The 23,914-nt window shown below is 47.5% G+C and overlaps 1 protein-coding gene across 2 annotated transcripts in view; it reads right to left on the bottom strand.

The window, feature by feature from the left end:
• The window catches only part of IMPDH2 (inosine monophosphate dehydrogenase 2), a 100,376-nt gene that overhangs the window by 44,390 nt on the left and 32,072 nt on the right, over positions 1 to 23,914 (bottom strand). The window contains exons 5-10 of one of the 2 annotated variants that reach the window (XM_063941126.1): positions 20,474 to 20,680; positions 20,191 to 20,278; positions 19,897 to 20,096; positions 17,386 to 17,476; positions 15,265 to 15,360; positions 12,637 to 12,708 (exon numbers count right to left, since the gene is read on the bottom strand). In XM_063941126.1, coding sequence (XP_063797196.1) covers positions 12,637 to 12,708; positions 15,265 to 15,360; positions 17,386 to 17,476; positions 19,897 to 20,096; positions 20,191 to 20,278; positions 20,474 to 20,680 — 754 coding nt within the window. The remainder of the gene's footprint in view (positions 1 to 12,636; positions 12,709 to 15,264; positions 15,361 to 17,385; positions 17,477 to 19,896; positions 20,097 to 20,190; positions 20,279 to 20,473; positions 20,681 to 23,914) is intronic. The other variant, XM_063941127.1, reaches the window with a different exon arrangement.

The raw sequence follows: 23,914 nt of genomic DNA, 5'->3' as shown, positions 1-23,914 counted from the left end.
AGAACCCCTTTCAAAAAAAAAAAAGTCTGAACCTCAGGGAGGGAAGCCAATTGTTTCTGGAAGAAAATGGGTAGGGCCGAAATCTGGACCTTTACGGATCCCAACTGTAGGCCCATATCCACACCTGCTTGCAGGAAGAGGAGAAAAACGTCCCAGTTGAAAGTCCATCGTAGGAAACTTCTTGGACTCGCACCAAGATACATACTTTTTCCAAATGCGATGGTAAGGTTTAGACGTTACTCCTTTCCTAGCCTGTATCAGGGTAGGAATAACCTTGTTCGGAATGCCCTTCCGAGCTAAGATCTGGCATTCAACCTCCATGCCGTCAAACGTAGCTGAGGTAAGTCTTGATAAGCGAATGGCCCCTGCTGCAGCAGGTACTCCCGACGAGGAAGAGGCCTCGGCTCTTCCAGCAGTAGATCCAAAAGATCCGCGTACCAAGCCCTTCTTGGCCAGTCCGGAGCAATGAGGATTGTTCTCCTTATGAGCTTTAGAATCCTTGGAATTAGTGGAAGTGGAGGAAACACGTACACCGACTGGAACACCCAGAGTTACCAGGGGCGTCCACCGCCACTGCTTGTGGGTCTCTTGACCTTGAGCAATGCCTGCGAAGTTTTTTGTTGAGGCGGGAGGCCATCATGTCTATTTGAGGAACCCCCCAAAGATTTGTCACCTCCGTGAACACCTCTGGATGGAGGCCCCACTCTCCTGGATGGAGATAGTGGGGTAAATTTACTAAGGTGGGAGATTTTTAGAACTGGTGATGTTGCCCATAGCAACCAATCAGATTGTATCTATTATCTTCTAGAAGCAGCTAGACAAATGTTAAGTAGAATCTGATTGGTTGCTATGGGCAACATCACCACTTCTAAAAATCTCCCACCTTAGTAAATTTACCCCAGTGTCTGCTGAGGAAGTTAGCTTCCCAGTTGTCCACTCCCGGAATGAAAATTGGCGACAGTGTTAACACGTGCTTTTCCACCCAGAGGACGATTCTTGTCACCTCTGACATTGCAGCTCTGCTCTTTGTTCCGCCTTGACGGTTTATGTAGGCCACTGTCATTACATTGTCCGACTGCACTTGAATGGGTCGATCTCGCAGAAGGAGAGTTGCTCGAAGAAGACCGCTGTATACGGCTCTTAGTTCCAGCATGTTTATTTGAAGACTGGATTCCAGACTTGACAACCTTCCTTGGAAGGTTTCGCCTTAAGTGACTGCGCCCCAGCCTCAGAGACTTGCATCCGTGGTTAGAAGGATCCAGTCATGAATCCCAAACCTGCAGCCCTCCAGAAGGCGAGGCATTTGTAGCCACCAAAGGAGTGAAATCCTTGCTTTCGGCGACAGACGTATCCTCAGGTGCATATGTAGAGGAGAACCCAACCACTGGTCTAGGAGATCCAGTTGGAAGGATCGAGCATGAAATTTGTAGAGCCTCGTAGAAGGCAACAATCTTCCCCAAGAAGGCGAATGCACTGATGACCCGAAACCCGGGCTGACTTAAGGACATCCCGGACCATTGTTTGCATCACCAACGCTTTCTCTTCCGGTAAAAACACCCTTTGCACTTCAGTGTCGAGGATCATCCCCAGGAAAGACAGACAATCTCCTTGTCAGCTCCAAATGTGACTTTGGAAGGTTCAGGATCCAATCATGGACCCTGAACAGATGAGTCGTGAGAGCAATGGACTGCAACAGCTTCTCCCTGGATGACTCCTTTATCAGCAGATCGTCCAGGTATGGAATTATGTTCACTCCCTGTCTGCGGAGAACCGTCATCTCTGCCATCACCTTGGTGAATACCCTCAGTGCCATGGAGAGACCGAACGGCAGTGCCTGAAACTGATAGTGACTGTCTAACAGTGCAAATCTGAGATAAGCCTGGTGCGGAGGCCAAATCGGAATGTGGAGATACGCATCCTTGATATCCAGAGATACCAGAAACTCCCCCTCCTCCAGACCCGAGATCACCGCTCTCAGAGACTCCATTTTGAATTTGAACTCCCTTAGATAAGGGTTTAGCAATTCCAAGTTCAAAATTGGTCTGACTGAACCATCCGGTTTCGGTACCACGAAAAGGTTTGAATAGTAACCCACGTTGTGAATATGAGGTGGAACTGGAACAATGACCTCTGACTTTTCCAATTTTTGGATAGCTTCCAGTAGGACATTTCTGTCTGTCAATAAAGCTGGCAAGCCTGATTTGAAGAGTCGGTGAGGTGGGGTTTCTTGAAACTCCAGTTTGTACCCCTGGGACACAATATCCTGTACCCAGGGGTCCAGGCCGGACAACACCCAGACGTGGCAGAAACGTCTGAGTCTCACCCCCACCAGCCCGTCCTCCAGGCTGTGTGGTCCACAGTCATGTTGAGGATTTTGAGGCATCAGAAGCAGGCTTCTGGTCCTGGGAGCCTGCAGGTGCAGGCTTTTTGTATTTTGCCCACTTTTAAAGAAGGTGGTAGTAGGCTTGGACTTTTTTGTCTTAGCGGTCCGAAAGGACTGTGATGCAGACGAAGAAAGGGTTTCTTCGTAGGAGGCGTAGCGGAGGGAATAAAAAGGTGACATACCTGCGGTTGCCGTGGAAATTCACGCATCCAATGCTTCCCCAAATAGAGCCTGGCCTGTGTAGGGTAGGTTCTCCACACTTCTCCTGGTTTCCGCATCTGCAGACCATTGGCGTAGCCAGAGTCCCCTGCGTGCTGAGACAGCCATGGAAGATATTCTTGCAGTCAGCGTACCCAGGTCATTCATGGATTCCACCATGAACCCCGCAGAATCCTGTATGTTACGTAAAAATAATTCAATGTCACTTCTATCCATTAAATCCAAATCCTCTAGTAACGTGCCTGACCACTTTACTATAGCTTTAGAGATCCATGTGCAGGCAATAGTAGGCCTCAGCGCCACCCCTGAAGCAGTGTATATGGATTTGAGCGTAGTGTCAATCTTACGATCAGCCAGTTCTTTTAACGCGGTAGATCCACGGACAGGTAAACCCACCTTTTTTGACAGTCTGGAAACAGATGCGTCAACTATGGGTGGGTTTTCCAATTTTTTTTTTCTATCTTCCTGAGGGACGGGAAAAGCAACCAGAATCCTTTTGGGAATCTGGAATTTTTTCTCCAGGTTTTCCCAGGATTTTTCAAATAATAGGATTTTGGTACTTACCAGGTAAATCCTTTTCTTTGAATCCATAGGGGGCACTGGAGTACTCTTGGGATATGGACGGGCTTCCGTAGGAACAGCACTGAATATTTAAATTTAGAACACTCCACCCCTCCATATCCCAGAGTACCTCAGTGTACTACCTCAGTGTTTTTTACTGAGCTGAACAGGAACTATAGAGAGGTTGACAATGGAGAATTCCTATAACATAACGGACAACAACAAAGTTGACACACAACGTTACTGACAACTAAACAGTTGACACCATAACCGATAGACCTTTATAATTTGAACCAATCGGTGAAAATGTGTTACCATAAGCTCCTCTGAGCTTAATACAACCCAGGTAAAACTGCTCTGGGTGGGCGTCCAGTGCCCCTTATGGATTCAAAGAAAAGGATTTACCTGGTAAGTACCAAAATCCTATTTTCTTTATCATCCACTAGGGGTCACTGGAGTACTCTTGGGACGTACCAAAGCTTCCCCCGTGGGCGGGAGAGCTGTTTGGCACCTGTAACACTAGGCGGCCAAAGCTAGATGCTGATGCCGCAAACGTATCAAACTTGTAAAAGCGCACAAACGCGTGCACTGAAGACCATGTAGCCGCACGGCAAAGCTGCGTCGTAGAAGCTCCTCGACCAGCTGCCCATGAAGTTCCCACAGAACGTGTGGAATGAGCGGTTACTGATGTAGGTGGTTGTAACCTAGCATGAAGGTAAGCCTGACGTACGGTTAGTTTTATCCATCTGGATAAGGTTTGTTTAGATGCTGGCCAACCCCATCTTGGCAGCATCATCGAGAACAAACAACGTATCCGTCTTACGAACTGAAGACGTTCGGGATACATAAACGCGTAATGCGCGTACCACATCCAGAGTTCCAGAATGTGCTGTCAACACAGGAACTACTATTGGTTGATTGATGTGAAAAGATGACACTACCTTTGGTAAGAAAGCGGGATTCGTCCGAAGTTCCGCTCTGTCATCATGAAACACCAAATACGGTGACTTGCATGACAAAATACCCAAATCCGAAACACGCCTTGCCGAAGCTAAGGCTAGAAGAAAAATTGTTTTCCAAGTGAGAAACTTTATATCCACTTGCTGTAAGGGTTCAAAATATGAAGACTGTAAGAACTCTAAAACCAGATTCAAGTCCCATGGCGCTGTAGGTGGAATGAATGGAGGCTGTACTCTGAGGACACCTTGGAGAAAAGTGCGTATAGACGGCAATAGAGCCAATCGTCTTTGAAAGTAAATTGACAAAGCAGATACCTGCTCCTTTAGTGTAGATAAACGCAGTCCTCCATCTAACCCTGTTTGTAGAAACAACAAAAGGCGGGATAACTTGAAAGATGATGTCGGAAACTTCCGAGCTTCACACCAACCTATATAGGCACGCCATATTCTGTAATAATGAGCTGCCGTAACCGGCTTCCTAGCTCGTAATATGGTTGGTATAACCGAATCTGGAATGCCCTCTCTTCTTAAGAGGGCAGTCTCAACAGCCACCCCGTCAAACGCAGCCGCGCTAAATCGGGGTAAAGGAACGGACCCTGTTGTAACAGGTCTGGACGCACTGGGAGCGGCCAAGGATCGTCTGCGAGTAGTCCTCGGAGATCCGAGAACCAAGCTCTCCGAGGCCAATGAGGCGCCACTAGTATGACTGTGACAGACTCTCTTTTGAGCCGTTTTAGCACCAGAGGGAGCAACGGAAACGGTGGAAACAGATACACAAGACTGTACGGCCACGCGACAGTGAGAGCATCCACCGCCACTGCCTTTGGATCTCTTGTTCTGGACACATACTGGAACGTTTGGTGATTGTGTCGAGACGCCATCAGGTCCACCTGAGGATAACCCCATCTCTGAACCAACATGTGAAACACTTCTGGATTTAATGCCCATTCGCCTGGATGAAAATCCCGACGACTGAGATAATCCGCTTCCCAGTTGTCCACTCCCGGAATGAACACTGCCGACAATATCACCTGGTGGCATTCCGCCCAATTGAGGATACGAGCTACTTCCCGCATTGCCATGCGGCTTCTTGTTCCTCCTTGTTTGTTGATGTATGCGACCGCCGTCGCATTGTCCGACTGCACTTGGACAGGCTGAGAGCGAAGCATGTGCACTGCTTGTCGTAGCGCATTGCAAATTGCGCGGAGTTCTAGGACATTTATAGACAGCAATTTCTCGTGATCCGCCCAGAGACCCCCTGGAGCTGACAATTTTGAATTACCGCTCCCCAACCTCCGAGACTGGCGTCCATAGTTAGAATTATCCAATTCCAGCCTCCGAACCGTCTTCCTGCGGTTAAATTGTGTTCCTTGAGCCACCAGAGCAGAGATACTCTTGCCCTTGGCGACAACCTCACCCTGTGGTGAATCTGCAGATGCGAGCCCGACCACTGGGCGAGCACATTCAGTTGAAATGGACGCGAGTGAAATCTTCCGAACTGAAGCGCTTCGAAAGCTGCCACCATTGTGCCTAAGAGGCGAATGCACAAGTGTACCGACACTGTGCGTGGCTTGAGCACTAATTGTACTAGATGGCGTAGAATTTGTACTTTCTGCTGTGGTAGGTAAATTCTTTGATTGACCGTATCGAGAATCATACCTAGGAATTGAAGGCGTTGAGACGGAATTAGATGTGATTTCTTGAAGTTGACAATCCAACCGTGGTGAACCAGTACATCGTATGTTAGCAGCGCATGTTGGAGAAGTATCTGTTGAGACGGAGCTTTGATGAGCAGATCGTCTAAATACGGAACTATTGTCACTCCCAGGGATCTGAGATGAGCTATCATCACAGACATCACTTTGGTGAATACCCAAGGCGCTGGCCAAATGGTACAGGCCAAACGGTAGAGCCTGAATCTGGTAATGTTTCTGGCGTATTGCAAACCGTAAGAATTTCTGATGAGGCTGCCAAATTGGAATGTGTAAGTACGCATCTTTGAGATCTAGTGCAATCATAAATTCCTTTGGCTCTAAACCCGCAATCACCGAACGCAGAGACTCCATTTTGAATCTGTAGTAAGTTACGTACTGATGGAGACCTTTTAAGTTCAATATTGGTCTGACTGAGCCATCCGGCTTCGGTACCACAAACAGACTTGAATAATAACTCTGACCCTGTTGGTGTACAGGGACCGGAATCAAAACTGCCGAATCCAGTAGGGACTGAATGGCAATTTGCAGAACCGTCCTCTTGTCGTCCGACAGAGGCAATCCTGTCTTGAAAAACCGCAGAGGTGGAAGACAGTCGAACTCTATTTTGTAACCTTTTAACACTAAATTGCGGATCCACCCATCCGCGGATGTGTGGAACCACGCCAAATGGAACGTCTGAAGGCGTGCTCCCACAATCGGAGAACCGAGATGGGCTGGTAGCCCGTCATGCCACTGGCTTGTCGGTAACCTTAGCGTCCTGGCGAGTTGTGTTGGTTTGTTGAAAACCACGTCCTCGACCACGTCTAGCAGGCGTGGCTGTTCCTCTGCCACGTCCTCGAAAGGGCTGAGGTCTAAAAGATTTGAACGAAGGTCCAGCGTACCTTCTTCTTGCTACCGGTGGAGGCAATAGTAAGAAAACAGACTTACCTCCCGTAGCCTCAGCAATCCATGCGTCCAATTCAGGACCAAACAACTTCTTGCCATCGTAAGGCAACGCCTCTATCCCTCGTTTGACCTCTGCCTCCGCATGATAAGCACGCAGCCAGAGTGCTCTTCGTGCCGTTACTAGAGACGATGAAATACGAGAAGCGAGCTGACAGACGTCAGTAGACGCTGTGCAGAGATACTCTACAGCCTCACTCATTTGATTTACAAGAAGTATCAGGTTTTCGTCATGTAAAGCAGATTTGAGTTCTGTAAGCCATATTATGAGCGCCTTAGTGACCCAAATGCCAACCAATCCAGGTCTCAGCATCACACCTGCTGCTACATACATGGATTTTAGCATAGTTTCTATCTTGCGATCTGAAGGGTCTTTAAGCGTAGTAGCTGCTGGCACTGGTATGGTTAATTTCTTGGTAAGCTTGGACACTGAAGAATCAACTATTGGTGAATTCTCCCATGTACACGTTACCGAGTCTGGAAACGGATAACTAGATTTAAATCTGCGAGGTATAGAAAACCGTTTATCTGGATTCTGTCGTGTTTCTACTAACATCTGATTAAGAGATTCCGACACAGGAAAACTTATTGGCGTTTTTCGTTGTTTCGTAAATACGACCTGATCATTTGTGAGAGGCTCTTCAGTTTCAGTAAACTTCAGAGACTGACGTACCGCTCTGATGAGATCATCAATGCCGGAACTGTTAAAATCCTCGCCATCTGACTCCACTTCGCCCTCCTCACCCTCATCTTGTTCCGTGAGGTCTGGCATGGAATCGTCAGAATGCAACATAGCAGAAACTGGAAAATCATAAGACATATGAAATTTATCCCGTTTACCCAAAATGGATTTGGACCTTACGCAAGGCTGAGACGCCTCCGGTAGTTCTGGCGGTCTCACCCTAGACTCAGATCTTGCTGTTTCCCGCTCCTGACGAGCGGCGGTCAATTCGGATTGTAACCTATCCAGTACATTTACTAACATACCCCACGGAGGGTCCGGTGAGGACATTGGTTGTAAAACTGGAGCAGAAATGGTATTCTGAACCGAATCCACAAAACATACTGTACATGTGGTAGATCCATCCAGTAACACACTGCTACAGACTCTGCAATTATGCTTTTTAGTTTTTGCTGGTGCCTTACTCATTATGGCGACAGACAATACAATACACAAAAACAGACACTTGCACGACTCAGTAAAATAGCAGTAAGGTGTCTCTGTATATATATCTGGCAAAGTGCAGTACACGTGGCCAGTACTATGAAATGTGATCCCAAATTCCCACTAACACCCCTGCGCCTCCGGTGGAGTAGAGATGTAGTACTGGAACGTTCTGGAATCACAGCAGGAAGACACAGGAAGCATGGTTAAAATGGCTGCCATGCTTATACATATAATCACAGTGCATTTCATACTGATCTTATAAACAGTCTCCCTGCCAGCATAAACATCATTATATATCTATATAAATGTGTGCTATACTACCAACAGCCTGATATTGCTGCTGTCCCTTCTCCCCCCCTCGCATCTGCTCATAGCGTGCAGTGCGGGCCGGGCATCGGGCACCCCTGCGCCGGGACCTGGAAGACTGGGAGCGCGTGTTAGCGCTATGTAACGGGCCGCAGCTGATACAAGCGGCGGCCGGAGCATCGGGAGAAGCGGCGGCCGGACCAGCGGCGACTTCAGAGACGCGGGGAGCGGATGGGCTGTGAGAAGCGCCGGAGCAGCGCGTTATGAGACCCGGCGGCCAGAGCAGTTGAGCGGCTATGTTATCCGGCGGCCGGAGCCGCTGCGCGCCTTCCCCACACGTCGGGGCGGCAGCGGAAGCTGACCGCCCCGTTCTCCCCCCTCACATACCTGCAATTGTTGTCTGTGATGAGGCTCCGACGGGGCTTCTTAGTTAAGCGCCGGCCAGCCTGCAGGATGTGTGTGTGTGGCTGTGAGGGAGCTCTTTCAGAGAGGCCCGACACGCCCCTGCTGCTATCAGCAGCTGCACTATCCCTGACCCTGCCTTTTGGAAGGGGGAAAGGGATGTATAAAAATAGAGAAATATAAAAATAAAAATATTCAAAGTAATTGTGACCTGAGCCACAGAGCTGTTACTACTTCGAGCACAGAAAAAACACTGAGGTAGTACACTGAGGTACTCTGGGATATGGAGGGGTGGAGTGTTCTAAATTTAAATATTCAGTGCTGTTCCTACGGAAGCCCGTCCATATCCCAAGAGTACTCCAGTGACCCCTAGTGGATGATAAAGAAAAAGCGTTTAATTCTTTAGATGCAGGGAAGGTTAGCGAGGCTTTCTTATTGTTTGTGAAGTAAGCCTCCTCAACCTGCTCAGGTGTTGTGTCAGTAATATTTAACACCTCTCTAATGGCCTCAATCATTAGCTGCACCCCTTTTGCAAGGGATGCCGCCTCCCTCAGCACCTCCCCATCACCGTCTGCCGTGTCAGAGTCGGTATCTATGTCATCTTGCATAATCTGGGCAAGTGCACGTTTCTGTGGGTGTGGCTAGGGGATTTTGAAGGAATAGGAACAGAACCTGACCACACTGCCATAGACTTCTTTAAAACCCGAGTTTCAGTCTCAGTATGAGCTACCCTAGTAGAAATCTGAGAGATCATACCCTTAGAGCAGGGGTGGGGAACCTCCGGCCCGGGGGCCGTATAAGGCCCGCGAAGCAGTTTGCTCCGGCCCACCCGCTCAGTCCGGCGGCAGCGTGTCTCAGCTTTTGAGGACAGGGAGGAGAGCGCGGCTATAGTCGGGTGGCCAATCACAGCTCGCGGACCGGCAGCCAATCAGGAGCCGCGGCTGCCGGTCCGCAAGCTCTGATTGGCTCTCGAACTGGCGGCTGGTTTCAAGTCCTACACGCCGCCCCCCCCCCCCCCCACCCCCACATAGCCGCGCTCTCCTCCGTGTCCCGCCGAAAGGTGCAGCATGCAGCGGTAAACAGCGCGGGGGGGCGGCATTTGTATACCTGGCACTGTGGGGGGCATCTGTATACCTGGCACTGTGAGGGGCATCTGTATACCTGGCACTGTGAGGGGCATCTGTATACCTGGCACTGCACTATTGGGGGATATGTGTATCACGTCCCATATTAACTGGCCACATCCATGGCATGCGCGCCTCCAGCGCACACACACACACACTGCCTCTAAGGGGTAGACCTACTGGGGGGCAGGCTTATTTTTTTAAGTTGAGAATTTATGTATGGCCCCGAAGGATTTTATAAATATCCAAATGGCCCTCGGTAGAAAAAAAGGTTCCCCACCCCTGCCCTAGAGGTTAACCACTCAGTCTCATTAATAGGGATCTGAGACAAGACATTACATTCCTGTGTACATGGAATGGATTCCTCCTGAGAGGAAGAGTCCTCTGCAGCATAGACAGAGTCCCTAGACATGGCTATGCAAGACAACATACACACACACAGGGAAATGTCAGACAAATGTCGGGCACATTTTCTGGTAGGAGTGGCATAGAGGGAGGAGCCAGCCCACACTCTCAAACTCTTAACGTGCCAATGGCTCCTAGTGGACCCATCTATACGCCATGGTACTAATGTGGACCCCAGCATCCTCTAGGACGTAAGAGAAATATACCCTGGAGCTTGTGTATTGTCCTGTGCTACAAAGAGCATTCCCCACGTTGCCCCCTAGTGGTGGTATGAATGGACCTTGCAATCTAAAATGTATACCTGAGCGTTTATCTTTGCCATAAGTATAACAGATAAGTATAACAGAACAAGGCTCAGGTGGGAAAGTGGATTGTTACAGAGCATCATTGTCGTGGGCTTCACAGGCTGCAACAGCCGAAGGATCATTTATCAGCAGCAATACCGTACCGCAACATTTATTCTCTGCTCATCGCACGCACTTGTATTAGTCCATAAATTCATAGATTTATTTTGTAATGTTTCACGTTGATTTGCAGGCTTAAATTTTACCCAATTACACCGGTAACAGAAAGTGTAGGGACCAAACGAGCGTCCATGAGTGAACAGCCTCAATCTTCCCTAGGACAACATCACCAAGACACGGGCCAAGGTTCAAACCAATAAATAGCCGCCTGCACTGTATGTAGGCAACAAGTACACACGTGACGATCACAGCAGTGACATGCTATACACAAACATACAATCCGACATCAGAAAACCAACGTGTCCACTCTTTTTGTGGGCGCTACATAAGGTGGGATGGGGAGGAATTAAGGAGGGGGAGGGGATGGGAGTGTTTGGACAGATTTTTTTGTCCAACTTTAACAATATTAATATTTGTCTCATGCATTCTCACATCCCTCTGCTGTAACACATGCAGGATTAGTAATTACAGTACAGTAGCATTATAATATCAAACCGTAACATTATTATAATGTCAAACAGGAGCAATAAGATAATGCTGGGTTTTCCTGCTCGGAACCAGGCAGGCTGGCAAGGGAATGGTCAGTTCCCCAAAATACCCCCCGAGCCAGCAGTTCCCAAATCCGGTTCTCAAGGAACCCTAACAGCCCAGGTATTAATGTGAAAACCATGATATAGCACAGGTGACTTAGTCAGTACCTCGGAGGCACCCAAATAACAACTGAATCCCCCCCCCCCCCAGTCAGTCTGATTTTATCATCTGTGCACAAGCATGGATATCCTTAAAACCTGGCCTGTTAGTGTGCCCTGAGAAAAGAGTCTGGGGAAACACTGACCTAAGCCATTGGCATGGATGAGTAGACAGGAGAGGAGGGATGAGTTCCTGTCTGGTGATAAACATTAGAAGGTCCGGTGACAGACATCACATGATTGTTTTCATCCCACATTAAGGGTGACCATTCCCTTTATATCTCACCCGCAGCAGCTGGTGTGGATTATTAAATGTCACAGTATCAGAAATTCCAAATTGGAGTGCTAGGGGGTTAGGATGATGCAGTCATTCCCCCCCCAACAAAAGCAGGGTTCAGGGGGATTCTCTGGTACAGAATTAATCTTACGGATTTGAAGAGCAAAAGGACTGAGACGCTGCAATTACTGTACGCGTCAGTTTTTTTCTTTTACACATTCTTTGCTAAGGGAATAATACAAAACACTAAACAAAAAAAAAAAAAAAAACAGAAAAATCTACTTAAAAGCATTAGGGGACAGGCGCTCCTTAGAGAAATCACTTTGCCAGTCAGAAAAGCGCAGTGTTCAGAAAATCCTGTGGTGAACGGTGAAAGAGAAAACGATTTTCCCTTCACGCAGAATCAGGGCCTGGCAGAACCCTGAATGGCAGAGACATTATTATTCCCACTCACGGCTGTGTCACTGTGGGAGCTTTGGAACGCTGTACTTTTACTGTGTGGGCGTCCAATATTTTATAGGGAAAAATATATATTTATAGAAATGTAAGAACCACATGACACGAATCTGCCCCCTAATAAGGAAGAAACAATTAAAAAAAAAAAAAACACAACTCTATACCAGGTATATTCAATCTGAAGCCCTCCAGTTGCTGTATAACTACACATCCCAGCATGACTGTAGGAGGGGATGATGGGATATGTAGTTCCACAACAGGGCTGCATGTTAAAAGCAACAACTGAGCAATATTTGGGTCGGTTATTGGAAAGGGAGGGAATAAAACATTTTGGTGGTTTATGGTTCTAGACCCCACCAGGCATGAGCAAAACGCAGGCAACGAAACATGGGAGGATGTTTGAGGAGAAAGATACATAAATAGAACCCTGCTTTCATAAATGGCCTTTCCTATCAGAGAGTTCAGCAAGTTCCCCAAAGCCGCAAAACCCCAAGTGCATCTACAACTACCAATCAGTCAAGCAGGGCGCCGCCTCGGGGCTCAGGCCAAACAAACCTGTGACTTACTATAAGTGCCTGTCACACTAGAGGGGCACTTGGGGCTGTGAGACTTTAGGTCTGGGGGGATCTTGGGTGCAGCTAAATAAAAAAAAAATAAAAAAAAATAGGAAAACAAAAATATATATAACAAATAAATTCATTCAGCAGCAGCGTCATATCAATAAATTTCTATAGCAGTGGAAAACATGGGCGGCTGCCACAACGACAAGTCACACACAGCTGGAAACATCGGAGCATTGCGGAATGTGGACCTGTCACCTACACAGAGTGGGGGCTGGACTGATAAGTGATCTTGGGGCAGATGTATTAACCTGGAGAAGGCATAAGGAAGTGATAAACCAGTGATATGTGCAAGGTGATAAAGGCACCAGCCAATCAGCTCCAATATGCAAATTAACACTTAGGATCTGATTGGCTGGTGCCTTTATCACCTTGCACATATCACTGGTTTATCACTTCCTTATGCCTTCTCCAGGTTAATACATCTGCCCCCTTATTGGTTATTAGTTCCGCCCACAGAATGAATGCTGCCGCTGGACTGTCATTTGTAATGCATTAGCGTCTCTGGTACAGTACAGTCAACTTTCCCAGCACCTCGTGCCTCAATTCACTTAAGTTTATCCAGAGTTTTCCTGAGGCTTCTATGGGTAAATGTAGGCTTATGCAGGAGGTGTAGAGGTTGGGTTTTTAGCATCTATGGCAGGGATGGGGAACCTTCGGCCCTCCAGCTGTTGTTGAACTACACATACCAGCATGCCTTGCTACAGTTTTGCCATTTGGCCATGCTAAAACTGTTGCAGGGCATGCTGGGATGTGTAATTCAACAGCTGGGAAAGTCAGTTGTGACTCTACCTTCAGCTGAATGGGTGTAAATGGGTGGCAATGGGACTCAGGCCGAAATCACGAGTGATCTAGAGTGCTGTGCATGCAGAAAGTCATTTGATTAGAGCTGCTGCAGGTGTGCACTGATAATGGAAGCTAGGAACCCAGGCGTGTGGACAGGGGCGGTGCGTCTACATCGGCGAGGATATCTGAATTTAGGGGGTCATTCAGAGTTGTTCGCTAGCTGCTTTCGTTCGCTGTGCAGCGATCAGGCAAAAAAAAAAGGCACCTCTGCATATGCGGCGCAATGCGCACACATGTCGTACTATGACAATGGCCGATGTAGTTTCACACAAGGTCTAGCGAAGCATTTCAGTCGCACTGCTGGCCGCAGACTGATTGACATGAAGTGGGCGTTTCTGGGTGTCAACTGACCGTTTTCGGGGAGTGTTCGAACAAACGCAGGCGTGCCATGAAAAACGCAGGCGTGGCTGGGAGAACACAGGGCGTGTTCGTGACGTCAAAACAGGAACTGAACAGTCTGAAGTGATCGCAAGCGCTGAGTAGGTTTTGAGCTACTCTAAAACGACACAAAATTATTTTGTAGCCGCTCTGCGATCCTTTCGTTCACACTTCTGCTAAGCTAAAATACACTCCCAGTGGGAGGCAGCATAGCGTTTGCACGGCTGCTAAAAACTGCTAGTGAGCAAACAACTCGGAATGACCCCCTTAGTTCTATGCGCACTGTTTTATGTCTGACTTGCATGTAGCGCTGAATCATTCACTGTATGTAGAAGACAGTTCCACAGAGTGGGATTGGCAGAATGTAGTGCAGGAGAGGTTTGGCTAGTAAGGAGCTGATAATTACATTCACTTATTGAAAAACAAAAAAACGAAACCCAGTTCCACGTGATAACGTGACCATGTACGGTGACGACGTCCCAATGCTTTCAGGCTGACACACGTTCTGGCAGTGCTGCCAGGAAATACTTTAACAAAACACAGAACACATCTAACCAGGCAACTAGCACTCCAATGGTTCTCAGTGTGAGGCTTTGGGTCTCTCTAGACATATAAAGACCCTCCTGCCACAAGTCTGACCCACCCAGACAATTTAATATAATTGACTGTTACAAGCTAACAGATCATAAATTTCTGCAGGCTTACATTAAAGATTCAAGTGTCTGTGTGTTGTAAAGGAAAAGAAGTATTTAGCTTACAATACCGGCTTCCTGGAATGGACTAGAGTTAAATGCCCTTTAAATGAGAATTTTCCAGCAACTAGACCTTCTATTGTACACAGTATGATAGCAATTCAGGGGGGGAAATTAAATGATGCGTGATTTTCCAAGGTCACCAATTTGCAATAATTTTTGCTGCAGGATTTATAATAGCTATAAAAAAATAAAATAAAAGCAAAGCCTTACATTTTGGGTTGGGAATAGCTAATACACAAGTTTTGGCTTATTATAAAATAAAACTAAATTATCTATATTTCCGCTTTATATTAAGTGGAAAAAAGAATCATAGGAAAATAAAATTGAAAGCATTTTTTTTTAGCACCACCCTAAGCACGGTTAGACAACTGGTGTCCCTCCAGCTGGGGAACTATAAGTGCCAGCATCTTGGTATGGCACGATGATGCTTTTCAGTACAAGCCAGCTGGAAGGACACCGGTGCACAGTACTTAACGCGCCATATAGGTTACCCACCAAACACACCCATCTGCAGCTGCTGTTCACCCGCTCAGTGCTGATTACCCGGGCAGCAATCACACACAGTCACTACACGGATCAGCTGTAATATTATTACCTTCCTGCGTTATGCAGATGGAACCGCTTCCCATTCCTACCCTCAAGGCATCTGCTCCGGCGTCAATAAGGTTCTTAGCCTGCGCTGCAGTCACAACTGCAAAGAAACGAAAGCATTTCTGGTGAGTGACATTAAACATTACTATGGCCCTACAAGAAGCACGGATGGCAAATGTCTGTGGGTCAGACATTCTGGGGGGGGGGGGGAATTCAATTGTTTGAAGAGTCGGTTGGGTGTCTTTTTTCCCCAGCTAACAGATGGGAGGGGGGGGGGGGGAACAAGAAAAAAAAAAAAAAAACCACACAGCAGACACCCAACCAACTTTTCAAACAATTGAATTCCCCCCATGGGCTTTGTTCAGAGGTGGAAAAAGAAATCGCTCACAGCTGTGTCTATTGGCCGCCGCCCATGTGACTTTATGCAGATGCTGCAACAAAGCCAGTCACTGGTATGCATCTATGCAACCTACTGGGTTAATGTAGGTAATTAGGAAGGAGTAGTTATTCTGTACATAACCAATTAATGACGTGGCGTTTCGTAATGTGAATGAGGGAACTGATGATTGTTTAAAGAGTGGTTGTCAATGAGGGGATAATATTGTGTGGCAGTGTCTAGGGTGCGCTCTGTACTGTATATGGCAGTGGCTGGGATGTTTTACGTTTTGGGTAAAGGTAGGCAGCATTGAGATTTTATTCTTTTATGCTGCTGGATCAGTTACGTGTCGGCCCCACCTGCATCAAGTCACTGGCGTAATTTTCCAGCAGCACCACGTTCCCATTCCACGTAGATTATATTGTGAGTCATTACGAGTATGTGTCACTGTGAATCAGACATGGAGGCATATGTATCAAAAGCTTGGCAAGATGTAAATTGCCAACCAATCAGCTATTAACGGTCATGTTACAGGCAGTTTTTGGAAGGAGGGGAAAAATAAATAAATAAATAAATAAAGAGAGTGTGAGTAGCCGATTGGTTGGTACATTATCTTTCGCCAAGCTGTGATACATATGCCCCATGGTCACAGAGTGTGTCGGTCACTGTAAGTCTGATCGGATTAACACAACTGTGTGTATTAGAGAACACGGTGTAAGATAATAAAAGTAAATCTCAAATACACAAACAAGCGTTTGGTTGAGTTTACATACATTTACCATGGTCACAGGTTCCTCCGTACCTATATTTATACCTTACAGTAGGCAGTAAAATATCCCAGATATAATGGATTCTTTTGCACATGTCCCTTAGGCTGCCACATGATACAGATAGCCGAGAGTGATCCCAGGGCATACACATGCCCCTGCCTATCATTACACGCCGAGTGTCACATTACTGGATGTGCCACCGCTCTATTTATAGCTGCAGAGAGACTGCCGGGTGGCTCAGCACAGGAATTGTATTGCAGAGTACAACAGGCTTCGCCTCACATGTGTAAACATGCAGAAACCCACCGATTCTGCAGAACCCAATGGGGTTTCCCACGCGTTAGATGCATGTAACGTTGATTTTTCCTGCCTGTGGAGAGTTGCACGTGTGATTCCTGCAGCCAATTGAATCGGGCATTGTGATCAATTAACTGGATCTAATTCTGCAACATCAATCGCAGTGCCCTGGATACAGCAGGTGACTTTGGGGATGGAGGTGTTTTGGCGTTCAGAGGCCAGGGTCTGCATCCCCCGACGCAGATTTCCTGGCGTCTGCAACGTGATTACGCCACCCACCCTGAGTAACCCGTAGGTTCCCAATATCCAGTCTCAAATATATTTTTGAAAAACAGATATTAGTGAATGTACAACAGTCCTTTCCATATTAGGCCAAGTAGCATTTTAGGCTGACTGGCCAGGCATACTGTCAACAAGGAGGCTTATTTAAACCGAGGCTATTTTTGGACAAATATTGCAGTTGGTCGTAGCTTCATCAGGACGGATAGAGCGTTTGTAGATAGAATATGGCGGAACGGACAGGAAGTGGCTGTAACCCATGGCAATCAGATCAGCTTCAGGCCACCTCAGGAGCCGGGAACATCTGATTGGAAGCGGTAGGTCAAAGCATGTTCTACTTTATTAGATTAAACATCATACGGAATAATAGCATTAAATTGGATTTTCAGCAAATCCTTGTTACCATTTCCGGCGATGACTTGAAGATCCAAATACTTCTCCTTAATGTACTTAATCATATTGATCTGATAAATGGAGTTTCCTTGAGACGAATCCTGGAATGTAGAAGGATAGTTTGTTATTGCAAATGATAATTAATGTCAGTAAAATAATCCCTCATTTTTAGGAGCACAGTTATTTAATGCTCAGACACTTCACTTACAGTCTATATACAGGGAATGCAGACATGGGGAAGATTTAATAAACATTCTAAAGAAAAAAATGGAGGCGTTGTCTATAGCAACCAGATTCCAGCTATCATTTTATAGAACATACTAGATAACGGACGCCTAGAATCTGATTGGTAGCTACTGGCAATGACTCCACTTGTCAGCTTCAGAAGGATTGGTACATCTCCCACACGGGATGTACTTATGAGACCACCGGTCACATTACCGGCACCTACATCCCACACACCCCTAATCCAGACTAGCAGGGACTATTCCAACTCGTGGGTGTCCATGACACTCAGTGGGCATAGAACCTGTGGCCACTGAGCCCACCATGGGACTCGTTGCGCTCGCCCCCCCTGGCATTATGCTGCCAGGATCCCAGCGTCAAGATGCTCAACGCCAGGATCCCGGCCACCAGTAACTCATACCAAACCCTGATGTAAGACCATGGGTGTGGAACTTTTTTTTCTACCAAGGGCCATTTGGATATTTATAAAATCCTTCAGGGTCCATACAAAAATGATAAACTTAAAAATTAGCCTGTCCCCCAGTAGTTACGCCCCTTAGTGATACTGGGTGCGCGCCAAAGGCACGCATGCCAAAAAATGGGTGTGGCCAATAAAAATGGGGCGCGATACATATGCCACCAATAGTGCAGTACCAGACACATTGCCAGATACACACTGCCCCACACATGCGTCTCTCCCCCCCTCCCCCCACCGTGCTGCTGCTGTGTGACAGGGGAGGGGAGCACAGAGTGTCCCTTAGTGCTCCGTTGGGCGGCGGTGTGTCTCAGCCATCAGGGGTCAGGGCAGGGATTAGAGCGTGGCTATGTCGGGCGGCAGCGGCGTGTAGAACCTCAAACCAACCACCGGTTCGGGAGCCAGTCAGAGCTCGAGGACCGGCAGCGACGGCTCATGATTGGCTCACGAACCGGCGGCTGGTTTGGAGATCCTACCCGCCACCGGACACAGCTGCGCTCTCCTCCCTGCCCTGACAGCCAAGAAACGCCGCCGCTGGACTGAGGGGCGGCGTGTCTGACACACAGCAGCAGGTGGGCCGGAACAAACAGCTTTGTGGGCCTTATACGGCCCGGAGGTTTCCCACCGCTGATATAGACCCCCAATGAAGGAGTTCCAATAAAGAGACTTTTTGGCTGGAGATCACAGTGCTTTGGAGTATTCCCGACACTGAGGAGGGGGGGACATTTTGGCGGGAGAGCACAGTGCTTTGGAGTGTTCCCGACACTGAAGAGGGGGGGGGAGGAATGGGGGGCACAGCCATTTTTTAATCAATGAAGGTTTGGCCACAAAATGGCTGTCTCCACCGTGTGTAAGTGACTGATGCAGTTTGACTGCCAGTTATGCATTTCTCAGCTCCTTACAGTATAATTCAGTTGTGACAAGATGGAGAGCACCGCTCTGCGCAAGAGAACACAGTTCTGTTGGATAAAATGTTCTAATAAACTAGCTGACGTGCCCAGCTTCACCAGGGCAAACGTTTGCTGGGTGGAACATTTTACCCTTTTTCACCCCCGTAGGAGTCAAATTTGGAAAAATCTCTGCTTAGTGGGAGGCTGAAAATAACGGTCACAGTTTCCATACCACCCAGCAGGAGCACAGGGAGAGTTCACCAACTGTCACATTTCCTAGAGCACAATGGTGATGCATTGTAAATGGCAAGCGGACGCTTTGCCACAACTCCGGAACGAAGCAACCAATTGCGACGCCAACATTTTTTTTGCAAATCTACAGACCAAGAACTTTAATTTGGTAAATGATGTGCCCTACTCAGACACTGGCATCATATAAATAGGTCACTCAAAAGTCGCTCTTCTGCTATTCATATATAGATAAGCGGCCAGCAACTTTCATTCAAGTTCTTGCACAACTACAGTTAACAGATTCAGTCTATATAGTATACACAAGACTCCACCATACAGCGCAGGTTTTAAGCAGATCCATTGCTTGTGCACAGATGGTTAAATCAAATTGACTGAGGTACTAATTAACTCACCTGTATTCAAGCAAGGATATCGTTTAAAAAATAAATAAAAAATAATGGACTGTAATGGCGGAGATTAGGAAACTCTGGTATATGCGCTGGGTAATCCTGCCAAATACTATTGCTGGGCGCTGGTGTTTATAACCGCAACCATTAGAAAAACACAGCATGCCAGGCAATTATTCACTATGAAACTGGAATATGGGACTACGGTGCCTCTGAAATACGGTCAGTAAAACGACTTTGCATCAGTTGTGTCATTAAATAAATACCCCAATAAAACACAGTGTGTCACGTACAAGAACCACAGCGTCTACCCCGGCCTGCATTAGGAGATCTAGCCGGTATTTATCATCCTCATGGGTCCCAATAGCTGCTCCGCATAGCAGCTGCTTCTTGGAATCCTTTGAAGCCAGCGGATAATCCCGATTCTTCTTCAAATCTGTTCGAGCAATAATCGCCACCAGCTCATCATCCTGATTGACAATTGGCAGCTTCCCTGAAAACGAAACGCAATGGATTTGAATGCTATTTCAGAGCAGGCAGAAATTGGAGCCGAAACAAAAATACCAAGCAGGAGGACTTGGAATTACCTTTCTTACTCCTCTGCAGAATTTCATTTGCTTCTTTTAAATTAACACCAGCTGGGGCGACCACAAGATCTTCCCGTTTGGTCATGATCTGGTTATACAAACCAAAAAGATGGTATTTATCCGGTTATTAAATCAGTTTCTGAAGGTCATCCACAAAACCTAGAACCTCACAACCACGGTAATAGATAATTTAAACTCCAGCAGACATGAAATAATGTATAATATAGTTTGGTATAAGTGGGGTGCAGTTACACGCTATGGCCGACACAGGACAGATACTTACTTCACTCAGAGGTAGATCGTGCTCTTCAGATTTAAGGAAGTCTATATCTCGGGATGAAATGATCCCCACCAGTTTGCTGCCCATCTTTCCATTGTCCGTGATGGGGATCCCGCAGAACCCGTGACGTGCCTTCGCCTCAAACACGTCTCGTACTCTGTGCTTAGGGCTCAACACTACGGGGTCGGTGATGAATCCTTGTTCATATTTCTGTGACGGAAAAGGCAACAAAATTACATGGGTGATTCTACCCAGGGCTGTAACTAGGGGGGGGGGGGGGTTTGGCTAAGGGGGCATGCGCCACAGGTGCAGAATTTGAGGGGACACCAAGGAGTTACAGAGGAGCAGGTTTGTTTGTTTTTTTTAAACCGGCTGTGCTGCTCCAGCTCCTAGGACAATGTATCTGACCCACCTGTCTGCTCGCAGCTGTCTCCGACGCTGTGCAGGTGAGCTCTAGTACCTGGGATCTCTCCTATGTTGGCTACTGTCTTAAACTCTCTACTTTGCCATGCAGTGCTGCGACTAGCGTGCGGTGCACCGTGCAAGCTATAGAAGCGCACTGTGCTCTCAGTTAGCAGTATCAACCACCGCTTTGCCTCCCAGATGGGGGGGAATTTGGTGTAGCTTATAGGGGGGTTGTAGTGTAGTGATGCAGTGTACCTTATAGGGTATGTATTGTAGTAATATATTGCAGTATATAGGGGCATGTAGTGTACTGATGTGATGTAGCATATAATAGGATTTTAATACCTACCGGTAAATCCTTTTCTCCTAGTCCGTAGAGGATGCTGGGAACTCCAAAAGGACCATGGGGTATAGACAGGATCTGCAGGAGACATGGGCACACTAAAAGACTTTGACTGGGTGTGAACTGGCTCCTCCCTCTATGCCCCTCCTCCAGACCTTAGTTATAGGAACTGTGCCCAGGAGAGACGGACATTTCGAGGAAAAGGATTTTTGTTAAACTAAGGGTGAGAAACATACCAGCTCACACCACAAACACACCGTACAACTGGATTAGCAGGAATACCAGATAACAGTATGAACGAAAAAACAGCAACAAGTTGAACGTAACCGATACACAACTATCGTGTAACCAAAAACAATCACCAATAATACAACTGCAGGTAAAGTACGCACTGGGATGGGCGCCCAGCATCCTCTACGGACTAGGAGAAAAGGATTTACCGGTAGGTATTAAAATCCTATTTTCTCTTACGTCCTAGAGGATGCTGGGGACTCCAAAAGGACCATGGGGTCTATACCAAAGCTCCAGACCGGGCGGGAGAGTGCGGACGACTCTGCAGCACAGATTGAGCAAACATGAGGTCCTCCTCAGCCAGGGTATCAAACTTATAGAATTTAGCAAAAGTGTTTGAACCCGACCATATAGCTGCTCGGCAAAGTTGAAGTGCCGAGACCCCTCAGGCAGCCGCCCAAGACGAGCCCACCTTCCTGGTAGAATGGGCCTTTACCGACTCCGGCAATGGCAACCCAGCCGAAGAGTGAGCATGCTGAATCGTATTACAAATCCAGCGTGCAATAGTCTGCGTGGAAGCAGGATTTCCAATCTTGTTGGAAGCATACAGGACAAACAGTGTTTCAGTTTTCCTAACAAGAGCCATTCTGGCGACAAATTTTTAAAGCTCTAACGACCTCAAGAGACTTTGGGACTGCCGCAGCCACAGGTACCACAATAGGTTGATTTATGTGAAACGAAGAAACCACCTTCGGCAGAAATTCTTGACGAGTCCTCAATTCCGCTTTATCCACATCAAAAATCAAATATGGGCTCTTGCGAGACAAAGCCGCCAATTCTGACACTCGTCTGGCAGACGCCAAGGCCAAAAGCATGACCACTTTCCAAGTGAGAAACTTTAACTCAACCTTTCGCAAAGGTTCAAACCAGTGAGACATAAGAAACTGCAAGACCACTTCAAGATCCCACGGGTGGCACAAACGGAGGATGGATATGCAGCACTCCCTTCACGAAAGTCTGAACTTCAGGAAGGGCGGCCAATTCTTTCTGAAAGTAAAATAGATAAAGCTGAAATCTACACTTTGATTAAACCTAATTTCGGGCCTGCATCCACGCCTGCCTGCAAAAAAAAATGGAGGAAACGACCAAAGTGAAACTCCTCCGCAGGAGCTGCTTGGTTTCACACCACGACACACATTTTCTCCAAATACGGTGATAATGTTTTGCCGTGACCTACTTTCTAGCCTTAAGGAGAGTGGGGAGGACTTCCCCGGGAATACCTTTCAGAGCTAGGATTTGGCGTTCAACCTCCACGCCATTAAACGCAGCCGCGGTAAGTCCGGTAACACGCATGGCCCCTGCAGTAACAGGTCCTCTTAGAGGAAGCGGCCAAGGATCTTCTACGAGTAATTCCTGAAGATCCGGATACCAGGCCCTCCGTGGCCAATCTGGAACGACGAGTATTGCCTGAACCATTGTTCGTCTTATAATCCTCAACACTCTTGGAATGAGAGGAAGTGGAGGGAACACATACACCGACTGAAACACCCACGGAGTTATCAGGGCGTCCACTGCACTGGCTTGGGGGTCCCTCGACCTAGAACAATACCTCGGAAGCTTCTTGTTGAGGCGAGACGCCATCATGTCTATTTGAGGAATTCCCCAACGCCTTGTCACTTCTGCAAATACCTCTTGATGAAGGGCCCACTCTCCTGGATGGAGATCGTGTCTGCTGAGGAAGTCTGCTTCCCAGTTGTCCACGCCCGGAAGGAAGACTGTCGACAGAGCGCTCACGTGCTGTTCCGCCCAGCGGAGAACTCTTGTGGCCTCCGCCATTGCCGCCCTGCTCTTTGTACTGCCCTGGCAGTTTACGTACGCCACCGCTGTTATGTTGTCCGACTGGATCAGGACAGGGAGACCTTGAAGAAGGTTCTTTGCTTGCAGGAGGCCGTTGTAAATGGCTCTTAACTCAAGAACATTTATGTGGAGACAAGATTCCTGGTTTGACCATTTTCCCTGGAAACTTCTTCCTTGTGTGACTGCACCCCAGCCTCGGAGACTTGCATCTGTGGTCAGTAGGACCCAATCCTGGATTCAGAATCGGCGTTCCTCTAGAAGGCGAAAACCTTGCAGCCACCACAGGAGAGAAATTCTGGTCCTGGAAGATAGACTTCTTTCCGGTGCATGTGCAGGTGAGCCCCGGACCATTTGTTCAGCAGATCGCACTGAAACACCCGGGCATGAAACCTGCCCAACGGAATGGCTTCGTAAGCAGCAACCATCTTCCCTAGCACTCAAGTGCATTGATGAATCGACACTCTTGCCGGTCTCAGAATCTCCTTGACCATGGTCTGGATTTCCAGAGCTTTTTCCGCCGGAAGAAACACCCTCAGTAGTTCCGTATCTAGAATCATGCCCAAGAAGGGCAGCCGATTTGTCGGAATCAAGTGAGACTTTGGCAAATT

The sequence above is a fragment of the Pseudophryne corroboree genome, chromosome 9 (genome assembly GCF_028390025.1).
Source record: "Pseudophryne corroboree isolate aPseCor3 chromosome 9, aPseCor3.hap2, whole genome shotgun sequence".
In the NCBI taxonomy this organism is placed as follows: Eukaryota; Metazoa; Chordata; class Amphibia; order Anura; family Myobatrachidae; genus Pseudophryne; species Pseudophryne corroboree.
This window is presented reverse-complemented; position numbering and strand designations above follow the sequence as displayed.